The sequence below is a fragment of the Agelaius tricolor genome, unplaced genomic scaffold (genome assembly GCF_023055355.1).
Source record: "Agelaius tricolor isolate 1412-34295 unplaced genomic scaffold, bAgeTri1.0.p SCAF_10, whole genome shotgun sequence".
Taxonomy (NCBI): Eukaryota; Metazoa; Chordata; class Aves; order Passeriformes; family Icteridae; genus Agelaius; species Agelaius tricolor.
In genome coordinates this window covers 35,991,711-36,007,604 of record NW_027269270.1, presented here as the reverse complement: position 1 = coordinate 36,007,604, position 15,894 = coordinate 35,991,711, and the positions used below count along the sequence as shown (strand labels likewise).

At 47.4% G+C, this 15,894-nt stretch overlaps 2 protein-coding genes across 8 annotated transcripts in view; one reads left to right on the top strand and one right to left on the bottom strand.

Annotated features, from left to right (window-relative positions):
- CCDC148 (coiled-coil domain containing 148) overlaps positions 1-7,870 on the top strand; it is a 48,197-nt gene extending 40,327 nt beyond the window's left edge. For all 7 annotated transcript variants that reach the window (XM_071435555.1, XM_071435554.1, XM_071435549.1 and 4 more), the window contains 4 exons: positions 888-1,006; positions 4,143-4,260; positions 5,771-5,911; positions 6,924-7,870. In XM_071435555.1, the coding sequence (XP_071291656.1) occupies positions 888-1,006; positions 4,143-4,260; positions 5,771-5,911; positions 6,924-7,070 (525 nt within the window). In that variant the 3' untranslated portion in view covers positions 7,071-7,870. The remainder of the gene's footprint in view (positions 1-887; positions 1,007-4,142; positions 4,261-5,770; positions 5,912-6,923) is intronic.
- An 851-nt stretch (positions 7,871-8,721) lies between these two features.
- Positions 8,722-15,608, bottom strand: UPP2 (uridine phosphorylase 2). Its single transcript, XM_071435556.1, has 7 exons — positions 15,495-15,608; positions 14,799-14,916; positions 13,612-13,770; positions 11,453-11,567; positions 10,658-10,867; positions 9,282-9,428; positions 8,722-8,918 (listed from the first exon to the last, which is right to left on the bottom strand). The coding sequence occupies exons 1-7, from the start codon at positions 15,518-15,520 to the stop codon at positions 8,770-8,772; spliced, it is 924 nt and encodes a 307-aa protein (XP_071291657.1). The 5' UTR covers positions 15,521-15,608; the 3' UTR covers positions 8,722-8,769.
- Between the last annotated feature and the right edge of the window lie 286 nt (positions 15,609-15,894).

Sequence of the window (15,894 nt, the reverse complement as noted above, 5' to 3'; positions counted from 1 at the left end):
TGCAGGGCACCCCGGGGGGACAGTGCTCCCGGGGCTTGTGCGCTGGCTCCTTGGGAGATGGCTGGGATGCGCCTTAGCAGAAACAGAAATGCGCTGTAGTGAATGGAATGCTTTAGAAAACCAAGCTGAGTCACGAGTATTTGGCTTGGCCTTTTTACCTAAGTGAGATGGCAGAAATCCGTGTGGTTGTTGCACTGAGCTTTTACCTCTGAGTCCAGTGGCACAGCGAGGGACATTTAGTGAGGGTTGCTGCTTAGGTCACCAGTGGCTTTGCTGCTGCTTCTCTTTTTGTTCCAGCTCCTCCTGTGTATTTGCCTTTGTACACATGGTGTTGTAGTGGCAGGTGGCTCTGAAACCACAGGGAAGAAAGAGCTTTAGGGAGCCAGTGCTGACCCAACCACTACCAATATTCATTTTATCTGTAAATATTCTGGTTGTGCAAACTTTTCTCTTGCTGTGTGTAATGTCTAGATAGAGCAGCCCTCTGCCTATGCACAGATGGAATAGCAGCTGTTTGGGGTCAGCAGTCATTTGTTTCATTGGAGTATTTTACATCCTAGATACTTAAAAAGGCTGATAACCTTATACTGCAGCTGCTTTTCTGGGGAATGCAAGCAGAATGGAAGTGGTGGTCTTCAAATTGTGGTGGAAAAATATATTCAAATTAGTGTTCGGAGTCTGATTTTACTACTTTTGTTGTGGGAGCTCCACACCCTATTGCTCTCCTAGTAAATATTCTGTTAGCTTGTAGCTCTAAAATAGAAATTTTATTCTAAAAGGATCAAAATTGGAATCTCTAACTTAACACTTCTCTTGCTTGCTTTGTTCTCACTGTCTGGGCTTTGGAATGAGTGTTATTTTGTTTGCTGTATTTTGTCAAACTCTAGCTGAAAAAATACTGGGCTGAGAAAGAGCTCAAGTGGCAAGAACAGGAGGAGAGAGATCTACAACAACTGGAAGAATTGAGAAAATTAATGGCTGAACAAGCTGCCAAAGACAGAGAAAGGTAAAAGAAATTAAATGTGAATACCTTTAGTATCAATAGGATCTTCTTCTAATCTAATTTGCTTTGATCTCCTGACTTTCATTTTTAGAATAAATTGTGGATAATATATTTTTTTCCTTCCTGTTTGGCAAACGCTTCAAACTATCTAGTAAGGTTGCATCCTAGGTGACTGTATCCTAGATGCAATTTATTTCAGTTTGAATTAATTAATTAGCATCCATCAAAATTTCAGACCATTGTAAGCACCAAACTGTCATAAAATGTTGCTGAGTAATAAGACCTTCTATATTTCACTTTGCATAATGATTTATGATCAAGTTTGGTTTGTTTGAGGGGCAAGTGCAAGGAACACATTAACAAACTCAAAGATATTTATTGTTATCTTAGGGAGTCCTAAATTGCTCATCTAGTTGTAGATGCTCTTGACCTGTTTGATGGGATTTAGACTTGAGCCTGCTCAGGCTTGAATTGCCAAGTCTTTTTTGCACAATATGACCTTTCACAGCCTGTTGAAGAAATACTGAATTTCATAGAGGAATCCCTCTGGCAGAGGAACATAAAAACCCCTTCATGTAGTCTGGTTATAACTGCTCTTATAAAAGCATAGGCTGACTCTTTTTACATAGAGGAAGCCACCAAGTTGTGTGGACCAAAAGTGCAATTAAAATAGGATTAATGTGCCATTGGCATTAGAATATTAAATTTGGTCGTAAGAATTCTGTAGGAAACACTACTTGAGTATTACTTTGTTAGGACACCTTTCTGACAACTTTATTTAAATGTCTGTGTCCTTATGCTACAAATAAGTCTCTACCTTTCCTTAGACATGCCTGCAGTGGTTTTAGCTTGTAGGAGAAGGAACACATGTATTTGAATTACTGGGAGAAAATAATCACCCCTTCAGGCTATTGTGAATGAGAAATCAGTAAATGTTGTGCATTCTGTCACTCAGAACTGACCTACTGTACAAAATGAAACATTTCACTGTCCAGGCTCAGGTGCACATGTGGCATTGCCATGTCCAGTGCAGCACTGCAAATCTGACAGCGTCCTGGCATGTGCCACCTGCCAGAGCACAGAAACTGGGTTTGAGTCTTTGCAGAACACCCATGAAACATGGCACAGGCTGGTACCACAGTTCTGATCCAACACATTTTCAGGGTCCTTTGGAACAGGAAAAAATGGGCTGACTGACTACTCCAAGTACAGGAGATGGCCTGGATAGTGCATAGAGTTTCTAATACAATAGAATATTTGTAAAAACTCTGCTATTATCCTGAATTGCTTTTAATCAAACTAAATTATTTTTAAAATTAACTAATTTGGTATGTTTATGAAAAAGAAAGCTATTATCACAGAGTCACCATGGTGTCCTGTTTATTCAGGTCTTAGTTTGTAATTGCAATAGCCAGGGCTCTGACTAGGTCAAAGTAAGGGATTAAAGGCACCTGGAACCAAGTATAAAAAAGTATTGGAAGGGCGTTCCGACTTAGGAACGTGATGTGCAGTTGAGGATGTATTTCCAAGGTGTCTGCCTTCCCTGGGTGTGGATTTCATTGCTGAAATGAAACTCCATCTTTGGTAAGGCTGGCTGTGCTCTCTGCAGCCTGGGGAGGATCACAGCACAGCCTCAGAACAGGAGCCTTGTGGTGCCTGGCTCTGCCCCTGCTCCCTGGCTGCTCCCTGGCTGCTCCCTGGCTGCAGTCAGTCGGGGTCACCTGGACTGGTTCAAACTGGGCACAGAAAGGCCTCAGGATGCTTCAGTGCAGCACTGCTTTGTATTCCCCTGGGCAGGAAAACTGCCAGAGGCACACAAAGTGTTTGACCTTAGGCCTGGCCAAGTGCTCCCCAGTCTTCCTTTTTGGCTTGGCACAAAAGCTTCCAGAGTATTTAATTTTATGTTTGATAACTCTGGGGTATTTTAAAACATGTATCACAACAGTCAGCTCAAGCAGAGTGAAAGGATTTCAGTATATATAGTTTGTCATTAAAAAAAAGAAATGAAGATCTGCTTGTTATTAAATGTTCTCCATATAAAAAGAAGATTAGGCTTTTTCCCTGGCACAGAATGACCACTGAGCACTGCTGCTGCGGCATTTCTCTGCCTAAACTACACTGGATGCTCTGAGAAACTGGAATCCTCTCTGGGGGTACCCTCAGGCAGCCTTGTACCACACTCTTGGGATAAATCTGTTTGTCCTGCTAATTGTGATTGGGTTAATGACACAGACGTCTTCACTAGCCACCAGCAGAACTATAGGTTTAGTTCTGATTATTGCAGTTTATAGCACAAGTTTTATACTCCTTTGAGCTTACTAAAATTTGGAGACTAAAAAAATAACAATACATGTTTTATTGTAGTTGAAGCAGCTGTCTTGTCTCAATTTCTCTAAAGGCAAGTTCAGATCTGAAGGACAAAAGGAGGGTAATTCTCCAAATTCAAAGCATGGCATTGGCAACTCCTGTAGAAGGACTAAAAGTGACATCCCAACAAATATCTATAGCTCACATAAGGAACAGGCTCTGCACAATAGTCTAAAAATGCCTGCAGTGAAAGTTGGAGCAGCACGGTAGTGCTGTGGGTAAAGTTCTGGAGTTACTGGTGTCAACCTCCAGCTTTTTCCTTTGAAAGAAGGGTGCAAGTCTCAAGTTTTTTTTTCCTTTTTCCAGTGACAAGACTGGGAGTGAGGTGTTTCTTTTAATGGAAAGGGTTATAGGAAAGATTTCTTCTGCCATACACAGATGTGAGAGAACATTTCTTCTTGGCAAAGAAAATGGGGGAGAAAAAAAGAGTACCAGGGCTATATAAAGCATGCTAGAGAAAATCTGTGGTCTAGACATGGAATCTGAAAGGTTAGCCAAGTTGTTTGAAAGAACAACTGACCAGCCGAAACCCACCCAGAAACAAATCAAAAAGCACAACTCCCCAAACTCCTCTTGCCCAAAGAACCCAAACCCAAGAACTCCAACAAAAAGAACACACTGGAATGAAAAAGCACCCTTGTGTTTCTGAGGTGTCTGGATGAACCAGCACGGCCTCACAAGGTGTGTCCAGAGAAGCTGAGGCAGGTTTCGAGCTGAAGGGCAGCACGGAGAGCGGCACCGTGACTGCCCAGCGTTTCCCTGTGCTCGGCAGGGTGCAGTTCCGACGAGCCCTGCTGGAGAAGCGGCTGCTGCAGAAGAAGGAGCTGGCGCTGCTCCAGGCCCGGCAGCAGCAGGAGAAGGAGAAGCGCCTGGAAGCGCTCCGGCAGCAGGTGGGCTGGCCCTGGCTGCGCTGCAGTCAGCGCGGGCAGAGATAAAAGAACAGTCTCTAAAAGGAAGTAAGGGAACAAGGTAAAAGGCACTTTAGGGCTGACCAACTGTAAGCCTCTCCTGTTATAAATCCTGTGTCCTTTCTAGCTCTGACAACAGGAACATTATGACATTAAATTGAACTGTAGGAGCTGCTGATATCTGAGAGGAGATAGAGATTGTGTTTTTTCCAGGTTGGATGTGATTTTTCTTCTGTGATTTTTTTTGGGTTTTGTTTGTTTTAATAACCTTAAGTCTACCTTGAGTCTAAGGCAAGATTTATGAGTAATTTATATTCTTTTTAAATTCTGGAAACTTGCACACCTTGGATGACTTTTCTTTAGAGATATTTGAGTCTCTGAAACTTTTGCACATTACTTTTAAAAAGACACACTTATTTTAGTAAGTAAAATGCTTACTAATGATTCTAATGTCATAGTAAAAGTAGTGCTAGGGTTATTTTTTTATACTGCTGACTTTTGAAAGAGTAATTTTGTCTTAATTTACATTTTTGTATGTAATCTCCTTGTTTTTTCCTCCAAAGAGGCTGGTTGGTAGTCATGATCTGTTGATCTCTTCCCACTGAGTCAATTCTCTTGCCAGAGTAGAAAATGCTTCTAGAGGGGCCTTTGCCTGGATGTTGATGTTCCCACTTCATTATACTTCTCTGATCAACATCTATTCTTTGTTTCACACTAATGAAATGCTGCTTCATAAAGTATGTACAATGTTTGTATGGGGAGAGGGGGAAAGATCTTTACTAAAGTCATTTGGCCTCTAGATTTGGGCAGTAAATAAAATACAGAGGTGGTATTTTATTAAAGAGATGGACAAAAAAATATTGTACACAATTTAAAGTATTTTTTTCTGGTTTTAGCCATTCTTCATATGGGCTTCTGACTTTAGCTATTTTGCTCATGCATCTTTCTGTATTTCCAAAGTAGTATTAGCCTGTATCTGAATATTTTAACACAAAGTAAGTAAGCAATGAAAAATATTAACTCTGGCACAATACAGTGTCTGGGAGTCTTTGATATTGATCTAGGCACAGGAAATTGCACAGTTAAAAGAGATGCACTTCAGAAAAAAACAGAGTTGTATTATTTGGGGCATATAACTCAATGCTGTTGCCTGTGACTCTGTAAAATTGTGAATTATCACCCTGAACACCTTTGTTTCCATTGAAAGAAAAAGAAGAAAGTCTGGAATTGTGGGTATTGCAGAATTTTGAGGCTGCTGGATCCTTGTAGAGACCAGGTTGGACACTGGAGCTCATGCCAGTGCCTGTTGGAGAGCTCAGGGTGCTGTTGCTTCTCCCTCACACACCCTTCTTGTGCCCAGGCTGTCTCTGTGCCGCTGTTACAGGGTCACTGCAGAGACTGTGAATGATGGTGTTCTCAAAGGGTGTGCTCCTGACAGTGACCCTGGCTCTGCACAGACAGAGTAATTGTGACTTTCATACGGTGTCCTCAGGTTGCCATTGTTGCAAAATTAGATCCTGCCAGAGCAGTGGCTGACACGGTGGCGTCAAAAGCTCGGATGGGCATTGGAGCCAAGGAGGAGTTTGAGCTGCAGCAGCCCCTGTTCAGGTTGCACACCTACAGTGAGGAGCAGGTAAGGCTCTGTAACCGTGCTGTGTAAATGAATGAGGAACTGAACTGGCTGTACTCGTGTTTCAGGGCACCCAGGTTGCTGAGGAGGCTGCTCCCTCAATTTCAAATGAACTCAAGGAACATCTTGATATCTTTAAATTCCCTCACTGTTCCCTATCTGCTCAGTCAATGTGTTTGCAATTATTCCCACTCTGGAATTTCAAAATTATTTATGAAAAGAGAAGAGCTATGGTACAATTCTGTGGTGTAAAAGCTTTCTTTTGACACTGAATTAAATGAAATTCAGCATTGTCTATAGCTAAAGTTGTCCAGCACCACCCATTTTAAGACATTTTAAAGCTTTTCAGTTTGGTAATGGAAAGATGTGGGTTTTGCTTGGTTATTAAAATTCCCAAATCTGACCAATGTATGAGGTTCTGACAAATCTTAACTTAAAGATGCTTTGAACATGTATATTTGGGTCCTATGTCTTAATTCTTAGCACGCTGTCTCTGTTTCAACTCCAGACAGGTTTAGTGCTCCTTGGGCTGCAGTATGTGATGCCCACCCAGCACATCCCCATGCTCCTTCCCAGTGCTGCAGGGGCTATGGATCATGTTCCCAGTGCTGGTGTCCAGCAGCTCTAGGCACTGGGGAGGTGATGCTGGAACTGGAACCAATGTGTTGCTCTTCCTTGTACTTCCAGTGCAGTCCCACTGCAAACCATGCAACAGGGATTGGAAAGAGGCTTAGAAATTTTGTCAGATAAACCTCTGACAAATTCCAGAAGTAATTTCCCTCAGATTAATTGTTGTTCTGACAAATGGAAGTGGCACTGCCATGTAAGCACAAGGTGACACTGTGAGAAAAATCATAAAGGCATTTGAAGCACTTGGGTTCTGTAGGAACAGCCAGGAGGAGATTGGAGTCTGTGCTGCACTTGGGGCTGTGTGCGTGGAGAACATGGGGAAAGGCAGCAGCTCCTCAGGGAGCTTTTTGGCTTCTATTGATCATTGCTGTGGTTTTTTTAACAGGTCATTTCTGACGCCAGGCTCCGTGTTGAGCTCGCTCTCCGAGAAGCTGGACTGCATAAAACACTTTATGCGAGAGAGGTTTTGTCAAAACTTCCACCACCAAAGCTTCCAAGAAGAGACATGGAATCTACAGCTTTTAAAATGTAGAGCACATCTCATCTGAGGGGCAGAGCAGCAGCAGGACTCTGGTCTGGCCCACGATATGCAAGCCCTAAATTCCCTTTGGCTGTCCTAGAACTGCTCAGTCCCTGTGTGTGCAGCCATTCTAAGGCACTCCCAGCCTTTCTGAGCTGGGAGCACCACGTTACACCTGCCAGGTGTGGCTCTGGAGAGGCTGGGCTGTGTGCTGCTCATGGGATTGCCCATGTCCCTTTGACTGCGAGCTGGGACACCTTGCTCAAGGACTCCTGCACATAGCCCAGACCAACCTGATGTGCAGCACCTCGAGTAGGAATTATTGGGATTTAATTGGCAGCAGAAGTCCGAAATAGCTTAGCACAGCAATTACTTTAGATTTTATTATGTTACATGAATAAATCCCACAATTTTCTTTCCAGGTTTCTTGAGAATTTGATTTTTTTAGTTATAAAATCTTCATTGCCGTGAATGTTTCGAATATTCCTTGATTATGATAAGATGAAACTTTAACCATTGTCTATATTTAGAAGGCAACTTGCTGCATCATATTTACTGCAAACTATTCATTCAATTTCATATTGCAGATTAGTTTTTCAGTATAAATTATAAATAGAGCTGGGATCTTTCTTTATTTTCTGGTGTGACAGACTCCTGAGAGTGAGCACAGGGGCAGCCCAGGAGCAGCATAATCCCAGTGCTGCAGCTGAGTTTAGTGGGGAAATGCTGCAGAGCCTGCCCTGAGCTGGGGCAGTGATGTCTTCTGGACTCAGCCTTGGCGTGCTTGTGCTAAAATTATAATTCTGTGTATATTTGTGCTTTTTATTTTGGTATCTCCTTTGGGGTAACTCGTTATTTTTAAAGCACACTTGGCCACCTCACAGCTGGCTATTACTGTGGATATTCTCTGGATATTCCTGTGGGGAGAACAGCAGTGTTCTGCTGTGGGGAACAGACTGGCTGTGAGACAATTCCCAGAAAGGCATCATCCCAAACCTAGGCAGTGGATTTTTTTTTCCCCTTGCCTTTAAAAGCATATCTACAAGATAAAAAAAAAAAAATTTGCACCACTGAAATTGAGATTATAGTTGTCATATTTTATAAATACCACGATGTTAATGAAAAAGAAAGTTTAAAGGGAGCAGGCATTGGTTTTGAAATAGTGGGCACAGATTTTTTGGCTGAGACTTGTGGTTGTTTTCATGTCTGTAATGTCTCAGGGTAGAGACTGAGTAGAAGTCTGTAGAAGCCTGGGCTACCTCAGTGCAACGGTAAGTCGGGGTCTTTAGTGATACAGTGAGGCCAGAATGAGGATTTTTTGCGGGGGGTTTCACAAAATAGTGGAGCATGGAGAACATGCAGGTCAGTAAAAGGGTGTTTCACACAGCTGCTCATGCCAGGAGAGCTCTGCAGACCCCTTTGGTCACAAATATGGATTAATTTTCATGTTATTTACCTAGGTTTTGTCTTTCTGCCCAAAGCAAAGGGATCTCCTTCCTGGAAGATGGCTGCGGACAGGAGTGACCCTAACAGGACAGTCCTTTACGGCGGCTGGAGCCAGGGGTGAGGAATCTGCAGCTCTGTTCCACAGCCTGAGCTCGCTGCCAGCGCAGATGGTGTCCGCTGGCTCCGGGCACCCCGGGCCCGCAGCTCTGCCGCTCCCGGAGCGGGCGCCGTGAGCCGGGCCGGGCCCCGTGCTGGTGCCGCCACCTCAGTCCGTGCGGGTGAGCCCCAGGCGCTTGCGGATGAAGGCGGCGATCAGGCGCTGCGGCCGCTGCTGGTACTCCCACAGCACCTCGTGGGACGCCCGGATCTGGTCGCCCTGCAGCCGGTCCAGGAGCGTCACGCACACGACAGCGGCTGCGGGGGAACGGAGCACGGTCAGCTCCTGGCCCGGGCCCCGGGCGGAGCGGGCCCTCCTGCCCGCCCCTCACGGCCGGAGGCGGGAGCCGCGGCTCCGCTGCCCTCAAACCCTCAGGGGCTGCGGCAGCACGGCCGGGACGGGGCCCGGAGGGGCGTGAAGGGAGCAAGCCCTTGGTTTGTCCGGCACGCACTCAGGTCTCCTAATGCACACCTGGGTTTTACTGAACTATCAAATTTGCTTTAGTGTTCTTTTCTAGATAAAATCATTAAGGATGTGTGTTTGGCCCTCTGACACAGAACAGGACCCTTAGAGGGGGTTTAGCCCGTGTGTGGGGAGGAGGTGGAGGCGACAAGACTCACCTTTGAGGCCACACAGTCCACACAGGGCAGCGAAGGCACTGGACTCCATCTCAATATTCCTCACACCGGCCTCATAAGCCCTCCTTAAGTACTCCAACTTTTTTTCACTGGAAAAAGAGCATAATGCACCATCTAATCTCCCCTGACCTGGAAAGGAAGCAGAGAACTGTCACTGTTGGCCTTGCATGGTGTCGTGGAGCACAGTTGGAAATGGGAAGTCCAGCGGTGCCCACATTCTATCTGAGGCCCACAAAGCTTTCCTGTGAGCAGCTGGTTAATTTGTATTCCCCTCAGCGTTAAAGCCAGCGAGATGTGTCTCTGTGTACGGGAAAGAATGACGCAGGTTTCAACATTGGTAAAAGGTGGAGTCGGCCCTCAGGTGGGAGGTACCAGCGGATGCTGTGCTCTGTGGGGACAGGCCATTGCAGCATAGGAGCTGTGAAGGTCTGCCAGGTTAAACCCCCAAAATGCCAGCTGGCTGCAGAAGAGGTGCAACAAGCTGTGCAGAATGGGAACACTGAGGAGAGGAGGAAACCCCTTTAATGTGGGTTCAATTTTTCTGCAGGGGCTGCTGTGGATGGAAGCTGGAGCTGCTTGCAGAGGCATTCCTGGTGCGGGGATGCCGGTGTGGTCGGGGAGCTGGTCCCAGGGCACTGGTGCTCTCCTACTGCAGCTCCAGGTACGGCTGCAGGCAGGACTAACACTGTTCAGTGAGGGCAGCCATCCCGACCCTCTCCTCTAACCCCTGCGGGGGCTCTGGCTGTCCTGCTGTGCGCTCGGAGCAGACCTGTGCCCCGTGCAGCTCCTCCTCTCACACTGTCTGAAGCCCTGGGGCAGGCAAATGCTTACCTATGGCTGGCCAGCCTGGGCCGCCCTTCAATTTATTGCTGCTCCTACTTTAATCCTCTCAAATGGCTTTTTGTTTAAATAAAATATGGACTTGAGCAATACACAGATGGCTGGATCTGCAAGCAGATCTAAAGGTTTATAAATAGTGCTCAGATTATTAATTCTTCATTTATTACGTTTCATCTACTCTGCAATCAGCATTTAATTTTGCAGAGGAAATGGTTCCAGAGTAACCAAAGTTTGTTTATAGAAATCTCACAGGCAACCTAATGTTTTCCTAGTGTTTGGTAGTTCTGAAGTGACAGTCTTGCTGTAGGGGAGCAGCTTGGTGGCAAACTCAGCAAGGTGCAAGCAGTGGTACTGTGTGTTCTGAGGGTGCCTCCTGTCTGCCTGGGCCCCCCAGCACCATGTGGGTCTCTGCCTGCAGCCCTTCTGGGGCCTGGGTTCCCTGCACAGCTTTGTCCATGGAAGAGTGGAAAGACTTGGCATTATGTGTGCTGAGGAAGGACAGGCAATGCTGGTTTTACCTTCGTAGAAGTCGTAGGTGCACATGGTGTGGCCAATGAGCGTGGGGAAGTCGGGAATGTCCCGGCTGCAGGCGAGCAGCTCCTCCGCAAGGTCCTTGTCCAGCTCGGTGCTCCGCACCACCACATCGTCCAGCACCACCTGCTCAAAACGCGGCTGGAAGGAGGAGTCCACGGCCGTGTCAGTGATCACAACAGACCCAGCCTCGATCCCTGTGGAAATGGAAGCTGAGCTTGCCAGAGCTCATAACACCTGTGTCCTGCTGCGAAACCTCAGCACGACAGGAACATCTCAATAGATCTATGTGTGCTTGCAGGGCTCTTCAGTGAGTAAAAAAGATGTCAGAGAATAATTGAAATTCATGAAGTAGCATGGATGAACAAGTAAAATGTACAGAATCAGCACAAGGTAAGTGATTGTGAGAATGTGCTGAGTGACAGGAGTTTAGCTGCTTCTGGCTTGCAGAGATCCTGTACCCCCTGCCAGCTTGTGCAGGGATGGGCAGCACCACTGCCTCAGCAAGAGACATGGATTCATTTGGGTCACCTCTAATCCATGTTTTCTGTTTGGAAAGTGACACATGGCTGGAGTGGAATCAAGGCCTTTGTACACTCTGAGGATGTGCACTCTGCCAAACCAGTCACCACAAGTTCTCTGGGTTTCACCCAAAACAAAATACCATGATGGATATTTAGAGACCTGGAAAAATGCTAAAGTTCAGAGCTGCATGACCTATTGCTGAGAGTTCTTTTTAATAATAGCTGTTTTGCTCTGAAGAAAGACCATGAATCGCTTACCTAAGCCCCCAGAAGTACCGATGCGTATAATAGTAACGTCCCGGCATTTTGCGTGGTGCAGCAGTTTGATCAGCTCATGAAGCATAATGGAAATGGAAGGGATGCCCATTCCATGCTGTTGGAAGGAGAGAAAAGAGAGACATCAGTCCCCACGAGGCTGTGCAGGTGACAGGTACATGACTGCCACAAGCTCAGGGTTATGCTGTGGCCTCTTCTGCTGCGGCCTCTTCTGCTCATGATGACAACAGCAATTTTTTTGAGGGGGAAGAGACATTTTGGGGTCTTTTTAGTCTGTGCAGGTGAGGTGTCTAGCCTCTTTTCCTCCCCTCGATGCTTTAAAGGTTCTTGAATTAGTAGAGCTAGTGTTCATCCCTGGGGACCCTGTGTGGGCACACAGATAGTGCCTGTCCTTCAAGGAAGGTCCACAAATGCATCCCAACATCTGAATGCTCCCAGACCTTCCCCATGCATTGCCAATGCTTACACCATGTAAGTGTGACTTGCACTTTGTTGTGTCCTGCTCATGCTCTAGGAGTAGTGAATTTCAGCAAGAACAACCTGAGCCTTCACTTCTCCATGTGCCTTCCAGCCTCTCCTCTCCCCACACTGGACCATCTCTGCAACATTGCTGGACACAACGGGCAATGGAAGGGTTTGTGTCCCTTGCTGAGGACAGGCTGCAGGGTCAGGTGTTTGCTGCGTGCCTTGCAGGCTGCCTGTCCCTCTTCCTGGCTGACATTCCCTGCCCTGCTGCCCTTCTGTCCCCAGCCCCTGCCTGGCTCCCCACTGCTGGCCCCGGCTTGTTCCCATCCTCCACAGACAGTGCTGCCCCACTCCCATCTCTTCTGCTGCTCCCCGGGGCTGGCAGATGTTCTGCAGGCCTGGAGCTGCTGGGGCTTCTGCTGCATTTGCCCAGTGCTTGTTGCTTGGTCATCTGTCTTCTGCTCCATTGCTAGACCAACATCCTTTTCTTAGCTTTACTTTTAAGTACAAAAAGTATTTGGTGCTGTGGAGTTTGTTTTTTCCTCTTGAAAGTGCCTCACATTTTTTTGGTTTTGCTATCATCTTCAAAAACCTGAAGGAAGCACGTATGGAAGCACCATTGATTAAGGTACACAGCCTGTTTTTGTGTTGCTTTGTCTCCTTTCTCTTTGCTGTGAGAGCAATGCTCTGTTTGCCTAGTATCATGTTTTAAATATGAGACCTTTTAGCATGTTGTTATTCTGGAACATCAGCCTGGCTTATTCGCCGATGCCTAAAAAATTAATTCTCATTGTAAATATTCAGAGCTGGAATCTGTGTTCCTGCCCCTGTATGTTTGAGCTCAGTTGTGTTTCTAAGCAACTTGCAGAAATGTGATGTTGGCAGCAGCTCTGCATGATGCTTCTCAGGGTGGCCATGTGCTCTGCCCCATGTCCCCTTCTGCACTGACCAAAGCTGGTGCGTGGCCACAAGCTCGGTGAGGGTTTGTTTCTGGCTGTGTCACTGCTGCTGCCAGGCTGGGGAACACCAAATCTTGTGGCAGTTCTCCCCCTTGGATCCTCTCAGATTGATTCCCTCGAGCTTGATTCCCTTGGTCAGGATTGGTTTGGTTTTTTCAGAGGGACGAAACACGAGCTCTGTTGTGTGAGTGATTCCATCTGCTGTGAATCACACTTCAGACTAATCTTGTGCCTGAAGAAATGGTGTCAGGACCAAACTTTTGGGTGTGAGTGCTCCCCAGCACAGCCTGTGTTTGCTTTTTCCTTTGTTCAGTGCCAAAAATCCTACTCTGAAAGATTAATTAATAATAAGGCCAGCTATTTCTTTTAGAGCTGGTATCAATGTAACGCTCCCAGCAGCGTTTCATAGTTAGGTGTGGTGAGAAGTGGTTTTGCCTCCCAAACTGAGCTGAGCAGAACACGTGCATGTCTGTTGTTGATGTGGCCCTTTCCAAGTGGAGAGTGCAGGTGCTGGGGAATGCTATTCAAACAGGAGCAGCTTTGCCACGGCTGAGGTTGCACTGGTGGTAGTGGCTGAACAGTGACGAGAGGAAAAAGCTCTGCTGGTGGGTGCTGGGGGAGGCGAGGGCACGTGAGGGAGAGGTCGTGCCACCCCGTCCCTGTGCCGGGGGACCCTGGCAGCAGCAGCCCCGGGCCCCGAGAGCGCACGGAACTCACGCTGATGGAGAGCACGGGCCCTGCCCGGTACATGGCGTAGCGGTCCGACCCCGCGCAGATGTCAGCCACGTCCTCGCCGGCAGCCGCCAGCCCCAGCTCCCGCTGCATGAACTGCGCAAACGCCCGCATCCTGTTGGGGCTGCCGCCGACGCAGACAAACTGGAATGAAGCACCAGCGTGTGGGTACTTGGCTACAACAGGCACCCCCAGTCAGCCCGAATGTGGCGGTGGTGGCTGTGCCAGGAACATCTTCCCAGAGAAAGCAGCGGGATGCCATTTCCTCACCATCAATCAAGGGACATTGGAACACCTGAGGGTCATGAAACCCAGCTTTTCACTCTGGCAGGGTGGTGACTACCCTGGGTCTGGGCAGCCATACAGCTGCACATACTTGGGTATCAGTCCTAGGCAAGAAAATCTAAAATAATTTCACAAATTTGAGCTGGTAGTATCACCACTGATAGCAAAGCAAACCCAGATGTTGGAGGAGCTCATTGGTTAATTTATTCTATGAACAATGCTGACTGCAATTAGTGAGCACTGCTGATGGCACAGAGGCCATAAAGTCAGGGAGTAAAAAGGACAAATTTTACATATTAAAGGAAAATATGCTCGCTGAGGGTAGGAGGAGGGTGAGAGTGCAGCTGCCAGGGCAGTGCTGATCCTGCTGCCAGGGTGCAGGGCACAGGAACCCACGCTGTGCTGTGCAAGGCTGCTCGAGCCCTGGGCACTGAGGCTCTTCCCCCACACAACTAGGGAAAGACTCTGGTTTGAAATTAAAGAGGATGCCATCGTGACAAGTCAGTTTTGACAGCAGGTCTCAGCCAAAACTGATAGGACATTCTCTTTCCCTTGTCTCCAGTAGATGATGATCAAGATTCTTTGGACAAATGCCTCTTCTGTCTGTCCTCCAAGACGGGGCCAATATTAAATCAGGTTTTACAGAGCTACAGGTTTTTAAAAGGATAATTTTCTGTTGTGATTTCTGCCCCAAACAAACAAGGACAGACAACCTCCTTGCCCAGACTGCTTTGGCTGCGGAGTCCCTTAGCTGAGCAGCCAGAACCCACCCCACAGGAGCTTTGGCAGCAACGGGGCCCAGCATGGGCCGGTAACACCATGGGATGCACAGCTGCAGAGCCTGTGCAGGGGGGAGCTGCTGCCTTGCTTTTGGACCTGCTCTTTACCTTTATGTCCCCAAACATTGCTGGCAGGTTGTGCGTCTTCGTTCCCAAGTCCAAGTGGTACAGGACATCCTCCTCCATCAGGTCCAGATGTGGGTTTTTAACAAGGACAAGCCCACTCCTGCAGGGAGACAACAAGGAGATAGGCTGGGGCACCAGGCAGTGCCCACAGGGAGGGGGACAGGCAGAAATGGGGCACAGGGCAGCGTGGAAGCTCCACAGCCCTGATGTTGGACAAGGGATGGCACAGGGACAAGGGACAAGCCAGCTGTGTGTGGTGTTTGGGCCAGCTGTCTTTCTGCTCCAGGTAACCTCTTTGACATGTCTGTTATTATATCTATGTATTTGGCAAAAAATATGTCTCAGTATTTATCGATTTTTTTCAATGGCTACCTTAGCTCTTTCCTTCATAGGTTTTGCCAGCAATGCCCAGGGGTGATATACTGTGCTATTTTCTATGTGAAAGTTTATTAAGCTCTTAGCAAATCAGGATTTCACACTTGTCCCAAATAACTGCCTGGCAGGGTGAGTGCAGACACTGCAGGCAGCCAGAGGCCAGCTTGCTGTCCCTTTCCACCTGCTCTAAGAGATGGGAAGCAACTAAAAGTGCAGGCTGCTCTTATAAATGAGGCTTAAATGACACCCGGAGAACATTTTTCTTCTCTTATTAAAACAGATTCAGATGTTCCCGCTACTCACCCCGAGTAACCTGTTGTTTCAGTCATAGCGGCTCCGCCAGAGTCAGCTGAAAGCGATACCCTGCCTGTAAAAAGGTAAGGAAAACACTGCCTGTGTTCTCAGCTGTCGAGGTTTAGAGCTCAGAAGAGGTTTCAAGGGGCTCTGCAGGGGGTTAAATACCTCCTGTGCTTTGTGCAGCTCCCAAGGTCAACAGTGGCCAGTCCCCACCGCCCGCTCCAGTGTGCCAAGGTTCCTCCTGGGCTGCGTGGTTCCTCCCAGACTGGCTTTTTGGGCAGGTGCGTCACCAATAACCTTGACTGACAGCCCTGGGGCTGGGCCAGTGACCTGCTGGCCCTCTGGTGATGTTGTGCCCTCTGGCCGGTGGGGAGGGCACCGGGCACGTGGCTGCACATGTGCACCC

Excerpts from the sequence above, each read along its gene's own strand:
- UPP2 (XM_071435556.1), bottom strand. The coding sequence starts at position 15,520 with ATGACTGAAACAACAGGTTACTCGGG. Across the intron at positions 14,917-15,494 it reads GAAACAACAGGTTACTCGGG|GAGTGGGCTTGTCCTTGTTA; the intron begins GTGAGTAGCGGG and ends GTCTCCCTGCAG. Across the intron at positions 9,429-10,657 it reads CACCTACGACTTCTACGAAG|GTCAGGGGAGATTAGATGGT; the intron begins GTAAAACCAGCA and ends CTTCCTTTCCAG.